At 39.7% G+C, this 12412-nt stretch overlaps 1 protein-coding gene across 2 annotated transcripts in view; it reads right to left on the minus strand.

The window, feature by feature from the left end:
* Positions 1-7312, minus strand: part of AUH (AU RNA binding methylglutaconyl-CoA hydratase) — a 162225-nt gene extending 154913 nt beyond the window's left edge. The window contains exon 1 of one of the 2 annotated variants that reach the window (XM_027091939.1): positions 7021-7312. In XM_027091939.1, the coding sequence (XP_026947740.1) occupies positions 7021-7282 (262 nt within the window). In that variant the 5' untranslated portion in view covers positions 7283-7312. The remainder of the gene's footprint in view (positions 1-7020) is intronic. The other variant, XM_027091940.1, reaches the window with a different exon arrangement.
* Positions 7313-12412: the final 5100 nt, after the last annotated feature.

Raw genomic sequence — 12412 nt, forward strand, 5'->3', positions numbered from 1 at the left:
GCGTACCACAAAAAAAAAAAAAAAAAACAAGACCCAACTATATGTTGTGTACAAAAAATCCACTTTAAACATAAAGACACAGACTGATTAAAAATGAAGAGATGAAGAAAGATAAACCATGCTAACACTAATAAAACCTGGAGTAGCTACATTAATTTCAGAGACAACAGATCTCAGAACAAAGAACCGTCTCAGGGAGAAAAAGGGGCATTACATAATGCTGGAGGGGTCATTTCTGCAACATAATAACCCATGCATATCCACCTAACAATAGAGCATCAAATTGCATGATTTAAAAACTGATAGAATTACAAGGAGAAATAAACAAATCCCCTAGCATAGTTGCAAATTTCAACTCACCTCTATCACTTATAGATCCATCAGACAGAAAATCAATTAAGGGTATAGCTGAACTGAACACAAACCAAAAAATCAACTAAATCTAACTGAATACTAGATCTACTTGAATATAGAAAACTGCATCCAACAATAGCAGACTACTCATTCTTCTCAAGGTCATACTGATATTCACCATGACAGACCACATTCTGGGCCAAAAACACACCTTAACAAATTTAAAATAGAAATCAGGGCTTCCCTGGTGGCGCAGTGGTTAAGAATCCGCCTGCCAACGCAGAGGACAAGGGTTCAAGCCCTGGGCTGGGAAGTTCCCACATGCTGCGGAGCAACGAAGCCCGTGCGCCACAACTACTGAGCCTGTGCTCTAGAGCCCGCGAGCCACAACTACGGACGCCCGTGTGCCTAGAGCCTGTGCTCCGCAACAAGAGAAGCCAACGCAATGAGAAGCCCACGCATCGCAATGAAGAGTAGCCCTTGCTCTCCGCAACCAGAGAAAGCACGCACGCAGCAAGGAAGACCCAACACAGCCAAAAGTAAATAAAATAAATAAATTAAAAAAAAAAAAAAGAAATCATACTGAAGTATCCTCCTAGATGACAATGGAAATAAACCTAGAAATCAATAACAGAAAAACAGCTGGAAAACCTCAAAATACTTAGAGATTAAATAAGGTACTTAAGTAAAATATAAGTAAATGAAGAAATCTCAAGAGAAATTTAAAATACTTCTAACTATATGAAATTGAAAATACAACTTATCAAAATACATGTGATGCAGCAAAAGCAATGCTTGGGGAAAACTTACAGCACTGAATGCACATATTAAGAAACGTCTACAATTGGTAATCTAAGCTTCCACCTTAAGAAACTAGAAAACAAACAACAAATTAAATTAAAATAAGTGGGAAGAAAAGTAAAAATCAGCAGAAATCTATGAAATTGAAAGTAGAAAATCAGTAAAGAAAAATCAATCAAATCAAAAGTTAGTTCTTTATTAAAAATATCAGTAAATTGATAAGCCTCTAGCCAGGCTAGCCGTGAAAAAAAAGAGAGAAAACAAATTACTAATATCAGAAATGAAAGAGAGTATCAATTACTAACATCAGAAATTCATCACTACTGAATCCCACTGATACCACAAGCATAATAAAGAAATATTATGAACAACTATATGCCAACAAATTTGCTAACTTACATGAAATAAACCAATTCCTTGAAAGGCACAAGCTAACAGGACAGGAAATAGATAAGCTGAATAGGCTAAATCTATTGATATTAAAGAAACTGAATCAGTAATTAATAAGCTTCTAAATCAGAAAGCATCAGATGCAGATGGTTTCACCAGTGAATTCTACTAAAACATTCAAAGAAAAAAATGATGCAATTTCTCTACAATCTCTTCCAGAAAACAGAAGCAGACGGGGCACCTCCTAGCTCATTTTATGAAGTCAGCATTACCCGTATACCAAAACCAGAAAAAGACATCACAGGAACGGAAAACTAAAGGTCACTATTTCTCATAAACATAAATGCAAAAATCCTCAACAAAATGTTAGCAAATTAAATCCAGCAATGTATAAAAATAATTACACCCCAAAATCAAGTGGGATTTATTTCAGGTGTGAAAGACTGGTTCAATATTTGAAAATCAATTAATGTAATACATCATATCAATAGGCTCAACACGAAAAGACATACAATCATCTCAATAGATGCAGAAAAAGAATCTGACAAAATTCAACCAGATAAAAACACTTGAACTATGAATAAACAGAGGCTTCTTCAACCTGATAAAGGACATCTACCAAAAAACCCATAGCTAACATCATACTTAATGGTGAAAGACTGAATGCCTTCCCCTCAGATCAGGAAAAAGACTAGGATGTCTGTTGATACTTTTAGTCTACACTGTAACAGAGGGTCCAAAGGGGGAGATTACAGAAGAGAAAGAAATAAAAGGCATCCAGATTGGAAAAGAATAAGTAAAATTTCTTCTGTGTGCAGATGACATGGATCCTGTATATAGAAAATATTAAGAAACCCACTAAAAACCTATGAGAAAAAATCATCAAGTTCAGGAAAGTTTCATGATACAAGATCAACATACAAAAACAATTGTATTACTGTACGCTAGCAATGAACAATCTGAAAACAAAACTAAGAAAACAATTCCATTTACAATAGTATCCAAAAAGAATGAACTAGCTAGAAATAAATTTAACAAAAATAGTGTAAGACTTATACAATGAAAACTACAAAATACTGCTGAATGAAAAGATATTCCATGTTCATGGAATGTTAAGTTTTACATTGTTAAAAAGGCAATATTCCCCAAATTGATCTACCTATTCAATGCAATTCCTATCAAAATACCAGTTGACTTGACTTCCTTGAATAAACTGAGAATTCTTTAGAGATTCTGGTATAAATTCTTCAGAAATGGTACTGACATAAAGATAGACATGTAGATAAATGGAATACAACTGAAAGTACAGAAACAAACTCTATGTTTACAGTCAATTAATTTTCAACAAGCGTGCCAACACAATTCTGTGGTGAACAATAAGTCTCATCAATAGCACTGGTACACTGGATATCCAAAGCAAAAGAATGAAGGTGACCTCTTACCTCACACCATACACAAAAACTAACTCACAATCGATCACAGACACAAACGTGAAGAGCTAAAACCATAAAACTGTTGGAAGGAAACAGTTATAAATCTTTGTGATCCTGGGTTAGGCAACAGTTTCTTAGATATGATCCAAAAGCTCAGCAACAAAAGAAACAAATAAATTGTACTACACCACAATTAAAAGCCTAGGGTCTTCAAAATTAACAAGAATAAAAAGAACCCATAGGAGAAAATATATTCAAGTCATGTATCTGATTAGAGACTTGCATCCAGAATATATAAAGAACTCTTACAATTCAACAACAAAAAGACAAACAACCCAATTAAAAAGGATTTGAGAAGACATTTCTCTTAAGAAGAAATACACACGGCCAATAAGCACATGAAAAGATACTCAACATCCTTAAATATTAGGGAAGTCAAAATCAAAGCCACAATGAGATATCACTTCCCAACACACCCGATGGCTATAATCAAAAACCAAACAATTACTGTTCATGATGTGAAGAAATTAGAGCCCTTATACTTTGCTGGTGGGAATGTAAAATGCTGCAGCCACTTTGGAAAACTTTGGCAGTTCCTCAAAATGTTAATCATAGAAGTACAATTACCATATGATCCAGCAATTGCACTCCTAAGTGGAAATAAAAAAGGATGCCCATAAAAATTTATACATGAATGTTCTAAGCAGCATTGTTCACAAGATCCAGAAAGTGGAAATGATCCAAATGTACATCAATAATGAACAGACAAAAAAATCCAAACAATGGAATACTACTCAGTCATAAAAACAAATGAAGTACTGATACATGCCACAACATAACAGAATCTTAAAAACCAAATGCTAAGTGAAAGAAGCCATAAATAACCACATATGATTTCTTTATGTGAAATGTCCAAAGTAGAAAAATCTATTGAGACAGAAAGTAGATGATAAATGGGTCTTAGTCTGGGGGGAGAGGGAGTATTGAGAATGGGGAGACACTGCCAAAAAGAACAGGGTTTCTTTCTAGATTGATAAAAATGTTCTAAAATTGGATTGTGGTGATGGTTGCACAACTCTGTAAATATGCTAAAAATAATTGTACATTTTTAATTTTATATGTGAATTAATCTCAATAAAATTTTAAAATATATACATCTATCTAAATATATAGCTTTATTGAGATAGAATTCACATGCCATAAAATATATGGAATTAAAGAATGTATTCTTTAAAACATGAGAAAAATGTGAAAGGAATCAACCTGGTTTTTTTAAAAAAAAAAGGATGTAGTAGGAAGATGAGCTAGCTGACCTCTTCAACAGGCCACCTGAGACATGATACAGGCTTGGACAAGAGCAGTGTTGGTAAAGAAGAACATGGATAAAAATGGAAAGACTACAAAGGCACTTGGGAAGACCTGATGATAAGCCAGATGTGAATGATGAGGTAGGAGCGGGCATTAAGAATAACTTGAATTATTCATTTGCTTGTTTGCTCTACTTCTACCAGAAGTTGGTATAAGGTTCACAAAAATGGTCTTTAAAATGGGTCACAATTATGAGTAGAAGCCTGCAAGACTGGGAGAAGGTTGGTATGGAGAAGGGAGAGGTCATTCCAGAAGATGTGTGCAAAAGCACAGACACATAAGAGCAAGAAAAGGTAAAGCTTAGGTGCAGCAGAAGGGAGATGGATGGTCTGTAAAGGCCTGCAGCTGTGAGGGCTTGTAGGCATTAGAGACCACTAGAGGTTTTTAACTGAACAGAGATGTGATTCTTGCTTGGCCTTGAAAAAATAACCCCAGCACCAGTGCAAAGAACAAACTGGGAAGGAGAATGACTGGAGACCAGTTGACCTATAAAGGCAGCCACTGCAGGAAACCAGGAGAGACCTCTGTAAACCATGACCAGGACTGCTGCTCTAAAACCCTGAGGAGGCTGGACGACAATGCAAGAAATAACGACTAAAGAAAGTTGGTTGTCTAACTGTGCTTCCACAACAAATTACAAATATGGAACCCAAGCAACCTATGAGTATGGATGTATTCTGCATTTATCCACCTCCACCAGCCTAAAGAGGCCTACAGGGCAGAGAGCAGTCTGGGGCTCCTCTGACCCAGTGGAGTTGTCATATTCCCTGCAGGCTGCTAAGAGCACCAAATTTTGGACTCGCCTCTAATAAGCAAAGGCACCAGGGAGATTCCTTCACCTGCACCAGCCTTGAACTCATGTTTTTCTTTGCACTGCTTATTGCTGGTTTGACAGTAAAGCAAAGCAAAGTAAAGCATATATAATGTTAAACAAAACTGAGTTGTCACCTTTCCAATCCTGAAAGGAAGCAGGTCAATTTTCTTTAGAACCCGTATTCCCCAATAGCTGATTTTTACATTTCAAGTGACAAAACATTCTGAATTTATCAAATTGACTTATATTCTGATTTCTTCTCCTTGACCCATTTGAAACCTAACTGAAGGACTTTCCATACATTTTATAAAAAGTTACGTTCAATATGCATTCATTTAGGTCAAAAAAATACAGAATATGGTGCACATTACTAGCTGTACCTGCAATGCATTTGAATCTAATGTACTGCTGGTTCACCTAATGTAACTGAAATGCTGGCAAGACTAAGCTTACCCAAAAGATGGTAGCGTTCATGGCTCTAATCACTCCAGTGCCAATCTACTTTCCAGCTGAATTTCTAAAAATTCTGCCTGTCATGCCAGTACAACCACACTTGCCTTATGCCATTTCCCCAAAACACCACACATGTTCCCATGCCATGCCTTTCACCATGCTCTTGTCTGTATGAAATAATAAACAAATAAAAGAAATAACTCATCATACTACAGAAGACCCCCTATGAGCTAGATCGATACCCAGTGAGCAATTTATATTACCCTCTCGTCTAATCTCCACAGTAGGCATACAAAGTTGGTATTATTTTTCCTATTTTTGCACGGAAGAAAATTGAAGCACAGAGAAGTTTGCCTAGGAACCCTCACTAATGTCACATCCCATTGCAAAGAATGCCTTGGATCCCTTTTCATCTGGCAAAACCCTAACTTAACCCTCAGAATCCCCTTCTGGAGTCTTCCAATCTCCCCAGATATAGCTATCATATGAACCTTGGGGGTACTACAGCCCTTTGCTGTCGCCAAGCCTTTAAAGTTAGCATAACCTTTTAATCACCACTATCTTCCTCGCTATACTGGGTGCTGCTTAAAGATAGCAATCATGACTTAACTCGTTTCGCACTTCTGCTTAACCGATTATAGGTGCTCAATAACTGCGTGTCAAAATTCAACGACTACTCTTCTGGCAAACTGCTATTTCCACCTTTCTTGATCCATTTAACTTCTCCCAACAAGGCAAGTGAAAGGAATTGAGCTTTAACAGCAATCCCACCGACTGGCACACATCCTCTATCACAACCCTTCCTCCCACTGTATTGTACTGCTAATGCATCTATCTCCATCCACCCAAGGAGGTAGCTCAAGGGCAAGATCAACATCATCCACAACTGTGTCCCCCAGAGCTCAGCAAGGGAATTGGAAGACCAAGAAAATGCTCAAAATTGTCTAACTGAACTGAAATAGTCCACAAAACTAACCTTCTAAGATAAAATGGGCAAGGGGAAAAATTGTTCCAGATGCACCGCTTTAAATTTAAGAAGACTCAGAATAATAAGGTGCATTGTCAAGGCAGCTTCCAAAACTCTCCGCCTGATAGCTGAGTTGACAGGAATCACAGAGCAAGAACAAAATCTGGAAGCAAATATCACACACCCGGTTTATTGACCTTGGCTCGTCTAGAGATGAGGACGTAAGCCGCATTTCTGTCTTCGGCGCCGAGTAGGGCCACTTTTACAGGTAAGCTGCTCCGAAGGACACCTTTAGGCAAGGAGAGCACTATACAGCTGCAACGCTTGGGAGGGGGAGGGGAAGGGCCCCCAAGCCTCTCGGCGGACACTGACGTCAGCCCGGACACTCGACCTTGCAACCCCTTCCTAGGACCGGCGGCCGCCCGCGTCGCGCCCCTCACCTCGGTTCTCCTCTTCCAGATACCGCACCCGCAGTTCGTCCTCCGTCTTCACCTCAGAGCTGTAGCCCCTCCGCCAGGCCGCCCCCCCGGCCGCGGGTGTCCAGCCCCGAGCCCAGGTCGCCGGGTCGACCCGCGAGACCGTCCAGGAGCCGGACAGCCTCCACCCAGGGCCAAGCCGCGCACAGCAAGCGGCCACCAAGCGAGCGCGGCCGGCCTGCAAGATACCCAAGGCCCCGGGTGCCGTTGCCGCCGCCGCCGCCATGTTGACTGTTTACGGCGTGAGCCTGCGGCTGCTGCCCCGCCCCCGCCGCGCGCAGGCCAGCCCCCCGCACGCCGCAGGGCATGCCCAGGCCCCGCCCCCAGCTCGCCCCGCCCGGCCACGCCCCTAAAACCTCCCTCTCGCGCCAGGCTCCGCCCCCAAACCCTCGCCCCGCCCAACACCGATGACAGAGCGTTCCAGGTTCCACTTTCTCAGGCCTCCCTTGCCTGACAGGAGGTGTAATGGCTTGTACAGCAAAGGAAGGGAGAAAGTAATTCTCCAAGGCTGTGGAATATTTTAGGGGGAACATATTCTATAAGAACTCCCCGGAGAGGGTCGCCTCCCTACACTCCCTGGGCCATGCCCTGGGGTCATGAGTTAGCGGCAAAGGTGAACTAAAATGTTTGGTCTCAGGTTTGGCTGACAGGGTAGCAGCTCTGCGTGGGACTCCGGTTTACTCATATATATAAGGGCCAAGGGTTATCGGTTAAACATGCCTATAAACATACATGAGGCTTACCATACAGAGTACAGGAAAGTAGTGAGAACAGCCAATCAAAACAAGGGTCCTCAGCCCACCAACTCAAGCAGGTGGCACGGCCCGTCCCGGAGTCTAATCCTAATCAGGAACCACCGTCTTAACAAAGAGGCTCAGCCAAACCTTATGCTGAGGTGGGATTTAGAGCACAGAGGCCCTTCCCTCAACCAGAAACGCAGAATATCAACTCAGAGTGTAGGTGGCCATCAAAACACACTGTATACAATTTTCTCCTACCTAGCTTTTATCAAATCTCAACGGAGAAAAGGTGTGTTTGGGAATATTGTTTGAAAAGCATGCTGCTATGAGAATATTCCCACTGCCACACAAATTTCTGCTGTTGTGCACTGATTACATTTTTGAGTATTAAGCAAAACTTCCTCCAATGTTAGACCCTCAGCTTTATCCAAAATGAAAAGAAAAAGGCAATTGGGTTCCATTTCTGTGTCTCCTGTGAGAACGTTGTTGAGGGCATCTTTTATTCTATCTTCTGTAAAGTGCCACTTGTGAAATCTCTTGAAGTTGAAGACAAGGAAAAACTTTGCTTCCTCTTGTATCTTTCCCCTTTTCTTATAATCATGTTCACTTTTTCTCCTAAGAAACTCAGAATTCTATTTACAGTTCAACTAGTGCAATAATTGCAATATTTATTTACTGTTTAAATATTTAAATATTAATTTAATATTTTATTATTTAATCAATAGCTATTTAAATATTTAATTATTGTTCCCTTGTATTAGTTGCTAATTGTTTTGATATCTTTATGTTGGCTCATCAGTAGATTGTAAATTCAAATAAAGGAGTTACAGAACACTTGACACAGTACTGTTTGAAATAATATAACCTCAGAAAATACTTGTGATTGATTAGGACAACTGCAGAAGGCTAATCATAGATTGTTTATGTTATATTAGAAATCGGAGTAAGAAGGATGGCCAATGGTTTTGATGAGCACAGAGCCAGTTGAGAAAACACCACTTAGGGACACTTGCTTCTTCCCTAAGAGTTGTGACTCTGGTCTTTATTGAAAGGAGTCATGTGGATATGCCCATCTGTGAAGAAAATTGATTCTTGAAAGTTAGTGCAAATAACAAATATCACCATGACTGTGACAACCTGTCAGGGGTGACAACTAATAGAGAATTGCCAAATATCAGGTCGGACATGGCTTTGGATCGTCTTTCCACAATTGCTTTGCTTTGAGACATCCATGAGTTATTTAAACACTCCATGCTTCCATGTCTTCATCTGCAAAATAACTAATATGATATCTATTTCACCTAAGAAATTCTTTAACTTCAATTTCTTCATCTTTAGAATGGGAAGGATTATGCCCATTCTATAGGGTTGACAGCATAAGTATGCGTGAAAATTAATAAAAGGAAACCGCAACTAAAATAGGAGTCTGGAAGGCCTATGGAGGGAACTCTCACATCCTACCATTCATTGTCAATTACCCCAAGCAGGAAGAGGACAATTACCCCAACAGGAAGCTGGTCAGTTATTTACCCCAGGAAGTAACATGCACTCCCAAACAGGAAGTACTACTACTTACTACCACAGGGGAGGAAGGAAAACTTCCTTCTTGCCCAGCAACAAGCCCAGCCAATAGAAAACACCATAGCTCAGCCAATGAGGAGCCAGTGTCACCTGACCTTTTACTTTACTGCAATGAAATTTTATTTTTTCTTTGCTAATAACTTCTTTTCCTTGTCCCACCCTCCTTACTATAAAAGCCTTCTTTGTTGTGTAACCTCTCCAAGTAGCTCTTGGTTTGCTAGATTTCATAAAGCCAATTAGATCTTCAAATTTACTCAGTTAAATTTTGTTTTTTAATACGTTATGCCCATTTTATAAGGTTGATGGCATAAGTATGTAAAGCACTTGACATCAAGAAATGGGAACAGAACAGATAATGTTAATGACCATTTATCAACTTCCTTTTTAATCCATTCCAGACTTTAGATATGTTATTTAATGTCCAGAAAACTTCAAAGTTGGTTTATTATCTCAGTTTTGCAGATGAGGACACTGAGATTAAGTTACTTACCGAACCCTACAGCTAATAAGTCATGAAGCTGGAATTTGAACCCTGATATATCTGACCTCAGTCCCCAAGTTCTTAATCACTGTTTTGCACAACCTCTCAATAAATCTTAAGGTGTCCAATAAAATTTACTTTCCTTTGGTTCCTTCTACTTTTCAGTAAGAGATGTGATCTGGGAACAATGAGTATCAGTTGGGAGAGGAAGGTAGGGCTGGTGTTTGCAGAATTCTGTTACTACTACAATTACTACCATTGGTTTACAGGATTTGGGATCTTGCCTCCAGCTAGCTCTCAGCTAACAGTCTTTTTATTCTGCCACATCCTGACATTTTTCTAATGCTTACTTCTATGTAATATTAAACGTGTGCAATACAGGATGACCAACACTGAGCTCCTGGAATACAGCCAACCCCCAGTGGCAGGAGCCATTCCTCCTAGAATACAGCCCTGTGCACAGAACACATAGGAGGGCATAGGTGTCACCAGTAAAATGAAACACTTACCAACATGTGACCAACCACAAGTGGAGAGACAAAAATAGCTTAGCAAACACTATGTGAGGAACAAAGCAAAACTTTTGGGCTTTTTCAGAATGAGGGTATATTTTAAAACTGTCTTACCTGAAACAATCAATGGGAAAGTGGTATATCAGAATAAAGCTGGACCACCCATGAATAAAATGGCTTAAATAAGAGAGAATGTTAACCATCCAGACATGGTAAGATGGCTCTGCCATCTTCGACACGGGACTTCACTTCTGGCTCTGGGTCTAGAGTAGCTGCTCCCTGCCACCAGCAAGACAGAAAATACGAAGGGAGCACCCAATTCTATCAAGGCATCTGTTCCTTCTACACAATTCCTGCAACCACACAGTCTCCACAGCAAAGGGGGCCCAAAAATATAACCTTGTGCTAGGCAGCCATATACCCAACTACAATTCTATTACTATATAAAAGGGGGATTACAGATATTCGGGAGCACAATCTGCTACAGAGTCTTTTCATTTTTCACTTTTAAACCAAAACTTTCATGAATCCTAAGATTCAAAGACCTAAAGTATGATAGGTTTCACAAGAAAGCTGGAACTACAAACTGAAGACTGTCTCTCCACATAAGCTATCTAGGAGCAATTGCTAATTATATGTTTCAGAATTGAATGATAATATAAAAGACAAGTGTATGAAATTGTGTATACAATTACAGTCATGTTAAATCTATGAGGATCTACGTATACAGTGACACATGGGAACAATTGTAATCTATGTGTTCTATGATATAAAACTATGAGAAACTGTGCACATTGACAATGATCAGAAAATGATAGAAATATATACATATAATTATATTCATGGTAAGATAGTTGTCTGTGTAATTTTCTATAAAGCTTTTTAAGTATTAAATAGGCATTTTAAATACTTGTAACTTTAAGGTACAGAGAATGGACAGGGTACATTTCAAGAAGGATGCAAAGTTTTACTCATGCTTAGTCCCAAAATAAAAATTAAAACAACAGCCCCCTGAATTTCTTTGGGGGGGGCTTTTTAATCCCCAGACTCTTGGAGGTTTTTAGTGAACCTCTCCCAAGGACATTGTCTCCAGAGAAAAAGTATGGCAGAGGACAGCCTCTTTCATTCTGCCCTGAAGAGGTCTCCTTGACCAGACACCACACTCTATCCCCCACCAAGATTATGTAGGTCACATTTATAGGTGCCAACTACAACCATGTGTGCCTGTGAGTTCCTGAGACCTCTGAGACAGAGAGTGGGTGTTGCATAGACATGGAAACTGAGGGTTTAAATTACTGAGAGTTACATAGCTATATGTTACACAGCTGAGACTCAAACACCTGACTCCAGAAACTGAGTTCTTAATTATTACCTTGTATTATCTACTTTTCCCAAATAATCATCAGGGCCTTACCCTACCCATACCTACCCCTACTCCCATCTGTGAGGAATTTAGCCAATCCCTTCTTATCCTGTCATTTGGAAACTTCACCCTCTGCATTAGATCCTGTGTGATCATGATTTCCCAGATATTGCCTCTTTCCCCTGCCAACCCCATAATCAATGGCATACGCACTCATACACACAAACAGACATACACACCAGACTCTGAGGATACATGCCATTGTTGTCTAGGGATGGGAGAGATGGGGACATTGGGGGATGATAGATAAAGAATATGTGGCTTCTTTTGGGGGTGATGAATATGTTCTAAAATAGTGGTGATGGTAGCACAACTCTGAGAATATACTAAAAACCATTGAATTGTACATTTTGAATGGGTGAATTGTATGTGAATCATATCTCAGTAAAAGCCTGGGTAGATTAGGACTCCTTGAAGACATGGCTGGTTCTATATCTGAGACAGAGAAAATACAAGGAGAGTCCAGAATATCTTCTTGTGCCAACAATGAGTTGCTCAAAGATTGGTGGATCTCCATCAGTGAAAGGACACGGCTTGAAAGGAATCCCACTGGCCAAATCTGAGACAACTACAGCATCAAAGGGAATAATGCCAGTAACGATACTAACATTTCAAATTT

This window comes from Aethalodelphis obliquidens, unplaced genomic scaffold (genome assembly GCF_003676395.1).
Source record: "Aethalodelphis obliquidens isolate GAN/ISIS:26980383/991018 unplaced genomic scaffold, ASM367639v1 scaffold74, whole genome shotgun sequence".
In the NCBI taxonomy this organism is placed as follows: domain Eukaryota; kingdom Metazoa; phylum Chordata; class Mammalia; order Artiodactyla; family Delphinidae; genus Aethalodelphis; species Aethalodelphis obliquidens.